Here is an 18226-nt window from a genome sequence, read left to right as displayed (position 1 = left end):
TTACGATCAAACAGCAGAATTGCTGGCTTTAAAGTCTCTGATATATTACACCCTGAGAAAGAAGCTTGGCTGTTTTTCTAGAGATGACTTCTTGCACTTACTGATGTTTGTGTCACCACTGATTTCCAACCCAATCATTAGCGATCACTTTCTCAGCCAATGCAAAGCAAGAGGCAGCGGAAACATTCCTTTGATGTGTTAATGGTCTCTCAGTTGTGGAGATACGAGTGAATGACGTGCTGACAGTGGCAGGCAATCACCTCCTTTCATCGCTCTTCACAATGCCAGGTCATGGGGGTCACTGAATTCCCAATTAATGACATGGGAACTCCCTTTTTTCACTCCTGACAACACTATCCTTTATTCTGAAAATTGAGACCAGTTGACGATTGATTGTACGTCTGTGCTTTGGGTTTTTTCAGCGTTTCAGTGGAAAATTTGAAAGAATTCATTGCATATTGGAGGTTGAAATGAAAGCGCAGAGAATTTCTGACTCAATGCAACAGATTTGGAAAACAAGCCGTAGTGATGGAAAACGTCCATAACAATTTTCCACAAGGTCTTCGTGGCTGCAGATAAGAAGCTAGTTCTGTTAAGACACAAGACAGAATGTTCGTACTCTGTTTTCCTCTGTGCTGAAATAAAACCGGTTTGGGCTGATGCAGATTTAACACAGCTGCTTTCTTTACGAAAGGGTCTGACAACAATCAAAGCCGTTTATGGGTTTTCGGAGCTTTGCGAAAATCCCTCTCAGGCAGTGAAGTTCATGTGAGAATGTGGTTACACGACATTAAAAAACACAAACATCTTTGCAGAGGGACCGAGTGCAAACAGACCGTTGTACTCAAAAGTGTCACGGCGGTATTTCACATACGTTCTCTCTCTCGCGAGCCTAAAGACAAGGACTTACAGATTCAGAGGGCCGGGTTCCATAGAGGGGGGAGTAGACGACCCGATACTGCAGCACTTCTCCGGACGCCGGCTCCCAGCGCACGTTCAGGGTGTTTGTGGTGGGGTTGTAAACCTGGATGTTCTTGGCAGGGGTCCGCACCACTGTTTCAGACATGAGCGGGAGCAGTATCATAAAACGAAAAGACAGTAAAAGGAGTGAGTGGTTAAAGAGGTAAAGTAATGTACAACTATTTACAAGACCCTGAAAATAAGGATTTCCCACTGAATGTCCGGGTCTAAACACAGTAGTAGCAACGGAAGTTTCAATGTCAACCACTACAGAATCAAATTAAACATTTCAAAAGGGTCAAGAGAGACCCGTCTCATGTTTGGATAAATGTCCTGTGAACTAAAACTCTTTATCAATTTGGTTGATACACAGCATTTGAGTTAGTCTCGAGCAGTGTTGGGTAAGTAAATCTAAAAAAGTAATTAGTTACTAGCTACTAATTACATCTTCAACGGTGTAATTAGATTACTGTACTAATCACTCTCTCTAAAATGTATTGGATTACTTATTACTAATTACTTTCTAAATCCCATATCAAGCTCAACCAGTTGAACAATACAAGGACAGACATGAAACTGCACTTTTGATTCTTTTAAATAACAATATACAAGTGCATAAATTATACTTGAACTGACCAAAGTATATAAAGAGAGAAGGTTACATTAAAAACATACATTTTTACCTAATATAGTCTATACAGTATTTAATGCAATTACATCAGAAGTAACTGTAATTAAGAGTAATCCCTTACTTTGCTTTTTCAAGGGAATTAGTAATTAGATTACTTAGTAATTAATTAGACCCAATATATTGATGCTGATATTTTGAGCTATTTGGCTTGTTGAGTTTATTTTATTGCACTTTATCTATTTGTGTCTGTAGATTTCAATTACAATTCATTTATTATCTTTAAAGGCCGTTTACTCAAAATTATTTTATTTTTCTAATCATATATATATTCTGAAGTTTTGAAGAGGGGTTTCTTCATATATCATTTGCTTGACTTTATACATTTCATTCCTAAAAACATTGTGAAAATTGATTTTATTCTGGCAGTTTTTTTATTTTTTTATAATTGAATGATAAAAGAAGATTTCCAAAATCCTTTCTGTAAAAACCTTTGACTCTAATATGTCATTAAAATGAAACAAATTTTGAAGCTGGCTTTATCAAGCGTTCAGTAGATAATTATAGAAGCTTGTTTCCGCCACTTTTATCTCGCAAATTCTGACTTTTTTTTTTTTTCAGAATAGCAACTTCATTTCTCATAACTGTGAGATATAAACTCGCAATTGCGAGTTATAAAGTCCGAATTGCGTGATATAAACTCGCAATTCTGAGAAATAAAGTCAGAATTGTAAGATATAAACGTGCAATTGCGAGAAAATGTCAGAATTGTGATCTGACTTTTTTTCTCAGAATTGGACTTGCGAGTTTATATCTCATAATTCTGACTTTATAACTTGCAATTGTGAGAAAAAAGTCAGAATTGTAAGATAAAAAGTCGCAATTACCTTTTTTTTTTTGTATTCCGTGGTCATATGTATAATGTAATCAATCAACCAGGGAAGTATGGTGATATTTACTGTAATTTGTGCACAACTTTGATTAACACACATCAGGAATCATGACATCATGGAAACAACGGGCTTTAGATTTCCAACAGCAAAAACCCTGCTTCTAGTTTTTAAACAAAACTAACACTTGCATTAACGTGGCACAGCCACAAAAAGAAAACTGGAAAACAAAGTAACGCAGATGATGGGAAGCAAACCACTGGTGGAAAAACAGTGACGCCAACAAAAACCTGTTAGTTTGACTCCAAAAAGAGGAGCATTGAGCTGACAGCAGTAAATAAGGGTGCTTTTATGTCCTTGCACCTCCCTGGGTTTTACATTTGGTGAAATAGATTGTTTTGTAGCCCTCGCTCCAGCATCTCCAGTCATTACACCCCATAAAGAAGGCTCATTAAGCCCAGCCTGGAGTCACATTTAAAGGGTTGCCAGCACATCGGCATTCCTCCCTTGGTGATCAATCCAATAAAGCTGACACAATCTTTGGGCAAGTCTCTGAGATTCTATTTATAGGTGCAAAACTTTAATGGTAAAGCCAGATGATTTTCTGTGATTGGGGAGTATATGATGGATGAGTTTGGGAATTATTTGCTTTCCAGTCGTGCTAAAATAAGAAGAAGCTGCATGAACTCACAGGTTTTTCCATTCTCCGACATGCGCCTGCCCTCTCCAGGAGCGTATACTGGCACTACTGTTACGGTGTACTCGGTGTCAGACAGCAGGTTCTTCAGAACTGTACTGGTGGTGCTTCCAGGAACTTGAGCCTAAGAGAACAAACAATAACAGGTTTTTATTTTTTTGTTTTGTCTGGTACATTTCTATACCCTGGTAATCCAGAGTTCTCGCGAGAGCACAAGTTGAATTTGCTCAGCGAGTTACTCTGGTGTCGAGTAATGATGCTCATTAAATATACCCCTCGATCTGAGCTGCACCAATCACATCGGGTTATCTGATATAGGCGGGCCAGAGGCGAGATGACGACAGCGCTGCGACGTCGAAGTCATTAGTAAACATTGCAAGATGGCTATGGATGAACACCAGTTGTTTGAAACGGCTTTGGCCGCTACAATGAAAGATTTAGACTTTTTCTCTAAAAGAGGAACAGAAGACGGCGCTCGAATCGTTCCTTTGCAAGAGGGGCGTTTTTGCTGTTTTGCCGACAGTTAGCTCCGCTGGTAGCTAAGCGATAACTTGTCGTGATTGGTCGTAGTGTTATCCAATTGCGTGCAGTGAGATTTTCAAATGCATGCTTGGTGCCGCCCCTCGAGCTGGCCGATTTTCATTAGTCGACGCCAGACCATTAATCTTTTAGATTTAGCTCTGGATTTCCAGGCTAACATTTCTATGCACTTGTCCAAGTGGTTGCCTGGCTGTTGCTTTGTGGTTGGTCACTGTCCAAGTCAAAAGAGCACAACCATAATTCTCTGTGATATTCTGGCCTTCAATGCAAGACTATGGTATTTTTTGCATTTTGCAATCAGGTAAAAAATCAGGTAAGTTACCTTTAACATTAATTCTACTCATACATTACAAAAATGAGAACGGTAACACTTTATTTTGCAGTGTCCTTGTTACACATTATATGTAGTTACTGTAGTAATAACTATAAATTATGCATAACAACCCTAAACCAAATTTAATCCCAACCCTATAGTAAGTACATGTAGTTAATTAATATTACTCAGCACTTGAATGTATAATTATGTAATTATGCAATTATGAATGTATAATTGAACTGCACTAACAAGGACACCTTAAAATAAAGTGTAACTATAAGAACATATGATAAAAAAAATAAAAAACGTTCGTTTTTTCACAAAACGTGAACGTTATTACTGTATTATTACTGTATAATGTATTTACATTTTTTATTTTAATCATATAATTTATTGTACTTTCTTGAAGCATAAACAGTATAGCATGGAGCTAACAACGACAAGATCATGGGTTCGATTTCAGCAAAATTCACATGTATGAACTGCTAAAAATTTACGAATAAAGCATTTGCCAAATCCCTAAATGTAAACACCCTCAACGGGTAGTTGAGAATCTGACAACATAAAATATATTTTTTATTTTATGTTTATTTTGGGTCTGTGCACCTGCCTTAAGCCTTTAAAGTTACGGGTAAAATTGACCCGCTAACGTTACAATCATATTACAATTTTCGAGCGCATATTCCACAACACCAGGCATGTTCACGACCCTACATGAGAAACAGTCACACAATTTCAAGAAAAACACCTTAGCTTCACCACTGTTTCTGACAGTGTTGCGGGTCAAACTGACCTGGAACATGATATAATAGTTAAGAGGAGCCCTGGGACGTACCATGTCTTCTGCACCCCCTGTGACGGGCTGGTAGTAAATCCTGTATTGCCGTACGCTCCCCTCAGCCGGCTCCCAGCGTACATTCAGAGTGCTGACCGTGGGGTCCGTGACCTGAAGGTTTCTCACACTGCCCAGCGGTACTATGGGAACACACAGAAAACTCTATTCAGCGTGTCAGCAATGACCTAATTTATGTCATTTACATATTATTTGAAAATGCATTAATGTAGCTGGGTGACCAACAGGTCCTGTGAATGCGGTGAAGTCACGTGTTTGGTCACGCACATGTCTTTCCTTGGCCAGAAATGTCTTTGACATCTCCACTGGCGTAGATTGCAGCAACAGTGATGGAGTAGGGAGTATCTGGAGTCAGTTTCTGCAGAATAACTGTGTTTTTCTTTCCTCCAATTTGTGTCTGTGACAGAGAAAATGAATTGTGTTTATTGTGTAAATCCATGAACTGAAATTAACTAACAATGAGCAGTTCATTTGTTACGGTATTTATTGATCTTTGTTAATGTCAGTAATGAAAATACAGCTGTTCGTTGTTAGTACATGTCAGCTCAGGTCCATTAAATAATATTAACAGATGCAACTTTTGATTGAAATTAAAAGATTAATAAATGCTTTAGAATTATATATCACTGTTAGTTCATGTTAAATAATACAGTTTCCTACTGTTAACAAATGAAACACTGTTGCAAAGTTACTAGCCACTCAGCATTTTCACTGGTCACAATTTTGACGTCGAAACCAATGGGAAAAACTGCCATATAGATATTTTTAATATTATCTCATATTTTGTCAGCAGGTGTATTAGGCTGCCGTCACTTTAAGACCTGATTCACTGATCAATTATACTGTTACACATGTGTTTTCTTTCTCAAATGTTTACATTCACTTAAAACATAACTGACTGTGTTTACATGAATATTTGCCAATGCCGGCATTTTGACATTATTTTGTATGTATTTGACTGATTAAGTGCAATATCGAAAGTGTTTATTTTTGATAATACTACATTGCATGTAATTTATTACTTCAGATGCCATTTTAAAAAAACTACAATAAAAATTTTTTATAATAATAATAATAAAAAAAATGTAAAAAAAAAAAAATATATATATATAAATATAAATAAATATATACCCACCAAATGCGTGTGTTTTTCAGCATTGGCGTGTAACGCAGACACTCCTACTAGAAACTTTGATACAGGCAGGTTGAACTTTATATAGACTATAATATATATATAGTCTATATATGTCAATCCCTGTTGTTAAGTGTTACCAAAATAATTTTGACCCATTCCTCAGCCTGATAAAGCAAACAGGAACGCATTTACATTTACTCTAAATGAGATATTCAACTAAATTGATGGACGTGTCATAATAGTTTTCTTTGGTAATCAACAGCATGTCACCAGAATATTCCATTAAATAAGCTAAAATCAACCGCATTAAATGTCAGGAACAGCACATCATAAATATGATTGCAGATAGGATTGTTTTTCAGCAAAGCAAAACAGCGTGCAGTTTTACGCTGTTATTTCTGTGACTGCTGCCAGTGTAAATCTGCCTTCTTGATGAAGAAAACAGAGGCTGAAAAATCACTGCGATGATTTTAGGACAGAAAAACAACACATCTGCACCTTCGCAGATACCATGAAAACATGGAAAATAATAAGATGATAGCTGATCCTGAAGACAAAAACATCTTGAAACTGCGTAAGATTTGCGGTTCTCCAGACCTGGCCTGGTTTGCTGGTTTGAGAGTGGTTTTGGGTAAAGTGCCAGGCTGGGAGACCAGCTTAAACCAGAGCAATCATGCCACTGAAAATCACATCAACCTGTAGGGAATATTAAATGTGCTGTTCCAGCTAGTGCAGCTATTCATAGAAAATATAATGTCAATAAAACAATAAATAATTTAGATTAAACCTATTGTGCTGTACAGTGACAGCATTTATCTAAAGACATCATGCAAACTACAGGTCTAAGTTAACAGTGTGAAGGTGGCGGATTTTATTCAGGACGTTCCTGTTCAAATTTTTGAGGTCTGTAAGATTTTCGGGAAAAAATTTCTCACGTTCACTGAGGTCCTAATGTTCACAGTAAAAACAGTAATATTGTGAAATATGATTACAATTTAAAATAGCTGTTTTCTATTTTAATATATATCTAAAATGTAATTTATTCCTGTGATCAAAGCTGAATTTTCAGCATCATTACTCCGGTCTTCGGTGTCACATGATCCTTCAGAAATCATTTTAATATGCTGATTTGCTGCTCAAGAAATATTTCTGATTATTATCAATGTCAAAAATCATTTATGCTACTTCATATTTTTTTCTGGAAATGAAATATTTTTTAAGGATTGTTTGATGACCAGAAAGTTCAAAAGAGCAGCATTTACTTGACATAGAAATAATTTGTACATTTATAAATGTCTTTACTGTTGCTCTGTTAAATTGAAAGCGTCACTGATGAAAAAAGTATTTTTTTTTAATCATTTTTTTTATCGTACTGACCCCAAACCTTTGAACGGTAGAGTACATGGAGTTTTTTATAACCTCATTAATTGACTAATTCATTAAATTTAAAAGTCTAACTTATCTATCTCCATTGGAATAAAGTTTTACATCTTAATCACACTGTAAACTTATGAAGTACACGCATGCACAAGATGAGACTAGCAGATTAAGTGATTTGTGTATTGGATGAGTGAATGAAAGGTTACGTGCACAATTTTTGGCTCAAAAGTTTTTTAGGGTCCAAAACATTTAGTGACAATCATTCAAATCAAATTTCGTAAGAATTCTAAATCACTGGGAAACATGTTAGCAATTTCGTTTGGTGCCGCTAGTGGAAATGATACACAACGCCAGTTCAGTCAGCCAGATAATATCAACTTGATAAGTTTCAAAAGGTGAAATGTTCCTTACAGATTGTGATCTTCCTCCTGCAACCGGCACGTAGGTGATCTTGTAGTTTTGGACTCGTCCGGGAGCGTGATCCCATTTGGCGGTGAGGGAGGTGGTGGTAGCGTTGAACACCAGGAGGTTTTGAGGAGGTCCACTAGGAGCTATAAGAAAAAATACTGATATTTCAGTTTTGCATTCTAAAACATAATTCATGTCAAATGTCATATCTTGAAAACAACAGACTCACCTGGTGTAATGAATTTGGCCACTGGGTATGGAGAGAAAGAGTCAGAGTTTGTCAAATTCACATATGGTGGCTGAGGTACAGTATTTGAAAAAACTCAGATTTATTATATGGATTTTGTGGTTTCTTACATGTGCGTTGCTTGCCAAGAAGATCTTCGCTCTCAGACTCATCGGGGTAAATGGCAGTGATAGTAACGTCATAGAGGGTGTCCGGCTCCAGGTTCTCCAGAACGGAAGTGGTGTCCTCATTGCTCAGGATATCCTGAGGAAGAGTGTGGTATTAGACGCATACTGTACAGTACTGTACATCTGCTAAACATTAATTTACCATTTACCAGTACTGAGATACCAACAATACTACTGCTACTTCCTGTGGCTAGATACTAACAATCACTATTGCATGAAGCGGTGTAAAAAGTACTGAAAAATTGTACATGTAAAGAATAGATATTATGAAGATATCAAGAATTGTACTCACTTAAAAGTACCTAACCCCCAAAAACCAAACCAAAACATATCAATTGCTTGAAATAAAAGAAAATACAAAACATATTCTAAAATAAAATATAATATTTTTATTTTTATTTATTAAAACAGTTTTCTTTTTTTTTCAGTTTAAGTTGATGCACAAAAATAACTAAAACTACAACTGAAATAAATCTAATAAATTCTATATAGACATTTGTATAAAAAAACACAAAATTACTCAAACTTTAACAAAGAATTAAAATGAAAATTGGAATTATAAAAAGGTTAAAGGAAAAAATACCCACATTTAATTGTACTTAAGTATTTAATAGTTAAAAACTTTTATAAAGCTATATAACTTTTCTTAGCTTTTGAAAACTCATTTTAGTATTTTTGGTGTATTTTACAAAACTTTGTAGAGAAACCTGTCAAAAATCACTTTTTTTCACTCAATGTTCTAACTATGTAAAACTCAGATGTTAAACTAAAGCCAATATCCTAAAACCTGTTACCTGAATATTTTCATCTTAAATTAGCAGATGATTTTACAGTGGCATTAAATTTGAATATACTGATTTTTAGACGAATAATCAAGACTAATCATGAACAGTGTTTAGCAATGGTTATTATAAAAACACATTACATGTCTGAGTCAATTTGACAATAAAGAACAATACTATTTTATGACATATGTACATAGTAGTTTTAAGTTTACATGTAATTGTAATGGAGTAAAAAGTGCAAAAAAAGTAAAAGTACAAATATCGGGTAACACTTTACAATAAGGTTCATTAGTTAACATTAGTTAATCTAACATGAACTAACAGTGAGTAATACATTTGTTACAGTATTTATTAATCTTTGTTAATATTAGCTAATAAAAATCCATCTGTTCATTGTTTGTTCATGTTTGTGCATTAACTAATGTTAACAAATTTTAATGTTAATGACACTTGATTTTAATAATACATTATTAAATGTTGAAATTAACATGAAATAAGATTAATAAATGCTGTAGAAGTATTGATAATGCTTAGTTCATGTTAAGTAGTTAACAAATGAAATACTTCACACTTATGATTGCATGTAATATTTATGAATTTATGGGAAGGAGATTCATTTGATGGTTGAGTCTCTGATATCTTACATATTGAAAGTTGTTCTCTCCGCTCTTGGTCCAGCCGATGCGGTAGAGCGCGACATCAGGAGCGCCGTGCTCCCAGTGAGCCCTGAAACTGGTCTGGGTCACTTGAGAGAACCTTAAGTTCTTCGGAGCAGGAACAACATCTAAAACCAACAGGAAGAGAAGTTGAGTTTTGGGTTACAAAAAAACAAGTATTATGCCACATAGCAGAGATTATTCACTGATGACGCTGTTACCTGTAATGGCTGTGTTAAGCATTGGGTTTCCGGTCCCAGAATCATAAATCGGAGTCACAGCCACATCATATTCTGTTTGGGAAATGAGATTATCCAGTCCTCTAGACGTAACATCCCCGTCAACTTCAAGCTACGACATAAAAGAAATCAGTAATAACCTCTTGTGATTTTTTCTTGAAAAAGTCGGTTGCTAACACGTGTCTAATGTGAGGTTCCCAGTACTGGCCGGAAGGAGCTGTGATTACAACATCTTTATCTATTGACAAGCAACATATAAAGAGAAAATATTTCTATATAGAGAAGATATTTCCAGCATCCCTGCGTCCATACATAGGACCAGGGCTTGACATTAACACCCACCAAACCTCCTAACGCGTGTGTATTTCAGCAGTGGTGTGTAACGCAGTCACTCCTACTAGACACTCTGGCGGGTTGAATTTTATATATAATATATACATTTTTCAATTGTAGTCTTTTAAAAAGGCATCTGAAATTATAAACTAAGTGCAATGTAGTGTTGTCAAAAATATAGATTTGTCAATACATATCGATATTGAAATATCTGAAACGCTTCCAATCCTCATTTTCCATAGAATAGATACACGATACCAGCTGTGCTTTCTCTCTCTCTCTCATCTCTCCGACAGCGAGTGACACACAAACCCGTCTCTCCTCACTCACTCGTTTCATTTGATCCTGATAAATATTGTTGGTGTGACAGGGCTTGAATTTTGGCTTGGGATTATTTTACTCATTCCCACAGATTTTGTGCTTATACCCAAATTGCACACATAAAGCCGCCTCTCAGTATAAATTGAGTTCTTTTTCACTGTTTATTGCACTTAAACAGTCAAATAAACACAAAATAATGTAAAAATGCCGGTCTTGGCGAGTATTCATGTAAACAGAGTCATATGTTTTAAAAGAACGTAAACAGTTGAGAAAGAAAATACGTGTAAAAGTATAATGGATCCATGCATCAGGTCTTAAAGTGGCAGCAGCCTAATACACCTGCTGACAAATTATGAGATAATATTAAAAATATCTATATAGCAGTTTTTCCCAATGGTATCGACGTCAAAATTGTGGCCAGTGAAAATGCTGAGTGTCTAGTAACTTTGGAAAACCACTAGTGACAGTGGCTGGAGAGCAAAAAAGTTGATTTCAAGCCCTGCAAAGGACAAGCGGATTGGATGGATAGAGAGTTTATGTTTTACTATGAGAGCTCTTAAAAATCAACAAATGGCTTTATATTTTTCCATGTCTGCTGCCTTTGATGTGACAGCTCATGCACATCAGAATACTCGCTAGTGAAGGGCTTGGGACTGTGTGCGTTTTTGCCAGAAAGCTAATGTATTATAGATCACCTCAGCCAACCAGATCTCCTGGTTAGTCAATGCGCACCTGATGCACTTCTTGCTAGAGAAGGGTTGACGTCGAGAGGTCTCAATAGTAATAAAAGCTCTTAAAGTTCCAGCAGAAGGTCGGCGCCAATAGCCTCGTGAGCAGCGCACCGACATATAGCGTTGGTTGCGCTTCGGGCATCCTGAGTTCAAGTCCCGGCTCGTGGACCTATCCCGATCCCGTCCCCCTCTTTCTCTTCAACTTCGCTTCCTGTCAACTAACTGTCTTATCATAATAAAAGGCAAAAAGTTCCTGCAGAAGTAGACCTGATCTTTGATCCAATTGCATATCACCCTCATCATCTGTCAGGAAACAGGAGCTGCCGCCATCTGTCGGGCTTCTCAGGCCTCCATCCACCTGGGCCCACATTTGTGCGCATGTTTGTTTCATCTTTTAATCCCAGAACGAAGAGTTATGAGCAGCACTGAGTCATGATTAATGCCTCAGGATGTGAGCAGCGCTGACGCCAAAGCTGCCACTGAGAGTTAAAAAAAATCCTAGTGGGGAAAAATCCCACCCATAAAATACACATCCCAAAGCACTGGACTGCTGCATGCCACTCCAAACTCCATCTTTTCTTTTTTGTCGGCTGTCTGTTCTAGGAATCTTTGGTAGATGATCGGCATAACCGAAGCCCTGGAGAGCAGCTGTGCTCTTTCGGCAGCTGCCGTCTTCTCTGAGTTGTGTAACGTAATTGCTGATATGTTAAAAGGTCCCAAATCCATCAACATGAGTTTCTTGGTCATCTGCCTGGATGCATTGTGTAAACAGACAGGAATCTTTCCACAGGAAGGCTTCCACAGTGACCAAGGAAGGCTTTGCACATTTGAAAACAAGATTGTTGTTTAACAGCTGATAAACTGTCCACACAATTAATCCCAAGTGTGGTGCTACTCAAAGCGTGGACACCAGGCCCTCCAACCCGCATGTGGCTCGTCAGAAAATACAAATGTGCAAATTACTTTTTCCCTTTGCTATTAGACCTCTCCAAAACCCTCTTACTGAAATGTGCTGAACACCATTTATGCTTTCTGTGGTTATCTTACCTGCAAACTCCGGACAAGCAAATAAAAAAAATAATACAAAAATATTGGATTCAGCAGTTTAAGTCGTTTGGGAAAATTCTGATATTAGAATAGAATTACGTATTGTTTAGGAGGCAACCTTCCTTTTAAAAAACAACACCAATGTCTACAGTAACTTGCTAAACTGTAAAATGACCGTAAAAACTATGATTTAAACAATTTTACAGTTCAAATAGTATAAAAATAAAAAAGTTTTATAAAACGATAAACCCCACATTCCGCCTAATTGGTCTGAACAAAAAAGCAGACAGGCTTAATGAAGATGCAAATTCACTCTCTGAACTTCGGTCAAACTTAAAAGCAGAAATATAGCGGTTTCACCGGTTATCTGTGTACACAAAGCAGCGCTGCACCTATAAAACTACTTTATTAGGCATCATATGGTGGTAAGATGAGAAAAAAAATGCCATCAAAACTTTTTTTAAGACAGTCAGCTCCATTCAGATATATATTCATACAGCGCTTGACATTAACTTTTTTAGCTCTCCAGCCACTGTCGCTAGTGGTTTTCCAAAGTTACTAGCCACTCAGCATTTTCAACAGTCACAACTTTGACATCAATACCAACGGGAAAAACTGCCATAAAGATATTTTTAATATGATCTCATAATCTGTCAGCAGGTGTATTAGGCTGCTGTCACTTTAAGGCCTGATGCACGGATCCATTATACTGTTACACGTGCGTTTTCTGTCTCAACCGTTTATGTTCACTTAAAACATAACTGATTGTGTTTACGTGAATACTTGCCAAGACCATGAGTTGCCAAGACCGGTATTTTGACATTATTTTATGTGTATTTGACTGTTTAAGTGCAATAAGCTGCAAAAAATAACTCAATGTAGTACTGAGAGGCAGTTTTATGTGCCGTACTGAGTGTGAGAACAAAATCTGCAGTACTGAGTAAAATTATGAGCAATACAGTACGTGCAAAAAAAGTCAAGCCCTGTAACACCAACAATATTCATCCGGAGAAATGAAACCAGTGAGTGAGGGGAAGATGAGCCTTGGAAGCGTTTCAGATATTTCAGGATCGATATGTATCGAAAATGTTTAAAAAATTGATAACACTACATTGCTCTTAGTTTATTATTTTAGATGCCCTTTAAAAGACTACCATTGAAAAATGTATACATTATAAAATACAACCCGCCAAAGTGTCTAGTAGGAGTGACTGTGTTACACACCACTGCTGAAATACACACACATTAGGCGGGTATTAAAGTCAAGCCTTGCATTTAATCACAAATCTCGTGAATGGCTTATTTCAATGTCAGAACAGCCAATTTCGTGAGTTTGCAGGTATGGGTTATGGCCTTACCTCCTTCGCCTCTCCCTCATCTGGCTTGTAAGTGATGACGTATTTACGAACAGCGCCAGGCGAAGCATCCCAGTCCAGTTGCATTGTGCTGTGGGTAATATCTGTAATCCTCAACTCACCGGATGGAGGAAGAGGCACTAAGAAGATGGGAGAGATTCAACAAAAACAAAAAAAACAGACAAACAAACGATGAGAACGTGATAGTCTGCGAAACATCCCTGCTGAGGGGAAGAAAGCCCTAGCGCCACCTACGGGTCACCCCCTGATCAGTGAGAGGGTCACTGGCGTAATCGCCGTGCAGGGCGAAGACGGAAACGCTGTAGGCCGTCTTGGGACGAAGTTTCTTCAGCTGGACATCAGTAACTCTTCCTTTCACACGCATCTGTGAAGGTCAACCACATCACAAATCAAAGGGATGGTGGACTTGTTCACGGGAACATGATGGAAGAATCGCTTATGACCGTGCTGAAAAGACCAGCTCGAATTTCCAAGCTTGTTTAAGGTGGTCAGTGCTGCGTTGAGGAGGGATATGAAGGATGAACCAGGGTTTTTATTCACTAAAACCTTTTTTTTTTTTTTACGATTACTTTAATATTAAATTACTTGAAATCAAATAAACATTAAGTGAAATAAAATCAAATATATTTATAAAAAAAAATTCAGGTAGATGTAAAGGCAAAATATATCATTTTTGTTTAGCTTAAGTTTAGTTTAAACACTAAAATAAATTAAATTAAATTAAACCTATAAAAAAAAACATAAACACAACTAAATTACCAAAATTTTCAAATTAAATGAAAAATAGAAAATATGAAAAGAAAATCTCATTCAAAACATTAACAAAAACTATATTAGTATATTGATGATGCTAAAATAACACTGGAATGTTAACTGAAATTTTTAACAAAGAGTTACAAAGTTACAGAGAACAGCATTTTTCTTTCTTTAGAAAACCACGATGGATCGTGGCCAAGAAAGTAAACCGTTCATTTTGATTTCATCTTGACTTTAAGCTATTTAAGAAGACGGGTGCAGAACTGCTGGAGATCATTATCCAAAACACAACATATGCTGGTCTTTTCAGCAGGGCAGTTTAAAGCACAAATACTTTTGAATCCTTTATATAGCTTTCTATAATGGTACAGGGTCTGATTTAAGTCTTGACCTATATATTTTCGCACACAAAAACCACAGAGAAAGTATTTTGCACCTAACAAGCAAATTCTTTTTATACCCTCTATTTATTTCTGTATCCCAGCACTGCAAAACAAATTATGTTCTTACTTAGTCTTTTTGTCTTGTTTTAATACAAATAGCTAAATCTTTTTAAATTAAGATAAAATGATTTAAGATATTAGGTCTTGTTTTCAAAAAAAAAAATAATAATTGAAAAAAAACTTGTAAAAAAAATTTTTTAAAATTTTTTTTTTAAACAAGACTTAATATCTTATGTAATTTTGCTTCTCAAGTAAATGCATCTTGATTCAAAGATGTTTAGATTTTTTTACTGGAAAAATACTGATTTTATTTATTTTTTTCTTTCAGTGAAGATATTTAGCCAACTATAATTGTCTAAACTAGCAGCACAAAATCTCTAAGCATATTCTTTCTTTCTAATGAAAAAAATGAAGAGCAATTTTGAAACATCTGCGCTGTGAGATGAGCCCTGTGGACATCAGGTTCTAGCCAGAACTGACGTCGAGACCTCTGGATCTTCCCACTATGTGAAATACTTGAAAGAGAATGTGCTAAAAAGCCCAGAGCGCTAATGAGCTGTTATTTTCCAAAAGCTGCAATATAAAGGACCTTTCTGAACCCATTAAATGTAGACCTACCACCTGTGGTATCTACAATATCTCCAAAAATGCTTTCCATTTCCTCTTTCTGCTACAGTATGTCATAGATGTTGACAGATTTGAGCTACATAAGACCTTTGGGTTTCCATTAGAACATTTGGTCCCTTCCAGTAAGTACGAAATTATTTTCATTTACACTTTTTGCACTTATTTTTTAAATATCCATCTTCATATAGAAGACTGCACTGCACTTTCTTAACCCGTATCTTTCAGTACAAATATATAAACATTCCTAAACCAAGATACATTTACTTGAGTGTTAATTGAGTTTGCTTAAAAGAAGCCAATAGGGTAAGAAATATCCATGTGGCAGATATCTTTTCTTGTGCATTACCTCACATAATTTTCATACATGTTTCAGAAAACAAGACTTAATCTTAAAGTGTTACTTCGCCGATTTTCAACCTGTTTTTTATTGTTATAATGTCGGTATTATATGTAAATGACCAATGTTTATTCATTCTCAGTTACCTGGGCCCAGAAATCCATGTTTATATGTCAGCAAAAGTCTTTTGACTTCTCCAGGGCTTTTGTGAAAATGGCAGTTTATTTCCATTTTGGCATAAAACTCTGTCACTGTGAGTTTGAAACTACAAACATGGAGGTTTTTCCATCTAGGCGTTCTCTTCGTATTTACGATTCTTTGCAGCCTTCAGCCGCTGCCTACAACACGCTGGATCCTTCACTGGAAACCCAAAGTAACTCACTCCTGCTAAATGTTTACTCTTTGAATTCTTGCACCCTGGAACAATACAAGCCGATACCTTTATAGACAAAAGTTTGCTAAGTAGTATTTCCTACTAAAGCAAGGCGAAATAGAGTGGTGCAGGTATGACGTCAGAACCCGGAAGACCAATTCACTGATGGGGGTTTAATGGGGATTTACGATTTATGTGTAAAATAAAGCTTGACAATACTTTGATGTTTTGTTCTACAACTATAGCGAAAACGCGAATTTTGAAGTAGTTATGTTCATTTTTGAAAACGTCTAGGTTACAACTGTAACATGGGAGTCGTTAGGCCAAGGCCCGCCCCCTTCTCGGGGAAAGGGAACGTCTAGGTTACGAATGTAACATGGGAGTCGTTAGGCCAAGGCCCGCCCCCTTCTTGGGGAAAAGGAACGTCTAGGTTACGACTGTAACATGGGAGTCGTTAGGCCAAGGCCTGCCCCCTTCTCGGGGAAAGGGAACGTCTAGGTTACGACTGTAACATGGGAGTCGTTAGGCCAAGGCCCGCCCCCTTCTTGGGGAAAAGGAACGTCTAGGTTACGACTGTAACATGGGAGTCGTTAGGCCAAGGCCCGCCCCCTTCTCGGGGAAAAGGAACGTCTAGGTTACGACTGTAACATGGGAGTCGTTAGGCCAAGGCCCGCCCCCTTCTCGGGGAAAGGGAACGTCTAGGTTACGAATGTAACATGGGAGTCGTTAGGCCAAGGCCCGCCCCCTTCTCGAGGAAAAGGAACGTCTAGGTTACGACCGTAACATGGGAGTCGTTAGGCCAAGGCCCGCCCCCTTCTCAGGGAAAGGGAACGTCTAGGTTATGACTGTAACATGGGAGTCGTTAGGCCAAGGCCCGCCTCCTTCTCAGGGAAAGGGAACGTCTAGGTTACGACTGTAACATGGGAGTCGTTAGGCCAAGGCCCGCCCCCTTCTCGGGGAAAAGGAACGTCTAGGTTACGACTGTAACATGGGAGTCGTTAGGCCAAGGCCCGCCCCCTTCTTGGGGAAAGGGAACTTCTAGGTTACGACTGTAACCTCTGTTCCCTGAGAACAGGGAACGAGACACTGCGTCTTTTCGCCATGCCTCGGGGCCTGCCTACCAAACAGTGCCTTCAGACGAAAAGATGATTATCATGTTTTGCAAGGCCCCCTTATATACTTCCAGGTCGCACATTAATGATTCATGGGCTGTCGCCGGTCAATATGATTGTCGTGATTTGATAGTAATTTCAGACACCTGTCATGCCTGAGGCGTTCCCCTTTAGCGTCAATCGATGTAGTGCGAGTTCCCTTTTGAAAGGGAACTTATGTTTCTAATAAGTAACTAGATAAGACAGCTTGGGGTGTGAGTGAGTGCAGATTACATTGTAGAACAAAACGTCAAAGTGTAGTCAAAGATATGCTAAAGATAAAGATATACATAAATCAAAAATCCCATAGGAAAATCTTGAAGGAACCAGCGGCAAATTAGTCTCCAGGGTTCTGACATCATACCTGCACCACTCTATTGGTGCGTTCAAGCTCTCCTGGGAAGTTTGTATTTACGAGTTGGGAAGACGTGTTTACGAAGTCAGGTGAGTTTAAGTCACTAATGTTCATGTTAATGTTTTTAATTAGTTTATGAAGCCACTTTACATTGTTATTTTACAATGCTATCATATTTGGTGCAGGGAATAAGCTTATTTTGTTGTAAAATCGTCGTGTTTCAATCACAGATTTGAGCAAAACTTGCGATATTTTCTAAATGTCGATAAAAAACTATTGCGAATTGATGGCATTTCCATTAACCGATGTTATGAGACTAAAACGTTATTTTTTCCTCTCGCGATAAGTCATTCCCAAAAGTCATGGCAACGGATGTTGGTAGGTTTACGTATATCCCAGCCACCGCACTAGCCATTATTTTAAATGGAAGGAGACGTAGGCGTGTTATTCAAGCTTTAATGGCAAGGAAGGCCAC

The 18226-nt window shown here is 37.4% G+C and overlaps 1 protein-coding gene across 2 annotated transcripts in view; it reads right to left on the bottom strand.

Annotated features, from left to right (window-relative positions):
* Positions 1–18226, bottom strand: part of col12a1a (collagen, type XII, alpha 1a) — an 82502-nt gene that overhangs the window by 29903 nt on the left and 34373 nt on the right. Inside the window, exons 25-35 of one of the 2 annotated variants that reach the window (XM_084392447.1) lie at positions 13944–14073; positions 13692–13828; positions 9884–10013; positions 9651–9790; positions 8165–8297; positions 8037–8057; positions 7811–7950; positions 5152–5281; positions 4867–5006; positions 3170–3299; positions 911–1053 (exon numbers count right to left, since the gene is read on the bottom strand). In XM_084392447.1, coding sequence (XP_084248573.1) covers positions 911–1053; positions 3170–3299; positions 4867–5006; positions 5152–5281; positions 7811–7950; positions 8037–8057; positions 8165–8297; positions 9651–9790; positions 9884–10013; positions 13692–13828; positions 13944–14073 — 1374 coding nt within the window. The remainder of the gene's footprint in view (positions 1–910; positions 1054–3169; positions 3300–4866; positions 5007–5151; positions 5282–7810; positions 7951–8036; positions 8058–8164; positions 8298–9650; positions 9791–9883; positions 10014–13691; positions 13829–13943; positions 14074–18226) is intronic. The other variant, XM_084392448.1, reaches the window with a different exon arrangement.

Source organism: Rutilus rutilus (genome assembly GCF_951802725.1).
Source record: "Rutilus rutilus genome assembly, chromosome: 21".
Lineage (NCBI taxonomy): Eukaryota > Metazoa > Chordata > Actinopteri > Cypriniformes > Leuciscidae > Rutilus > Rutilus rutilus.
This window is presented reverse-complemented; position numbering and strand designations above follow the sequence as displayed.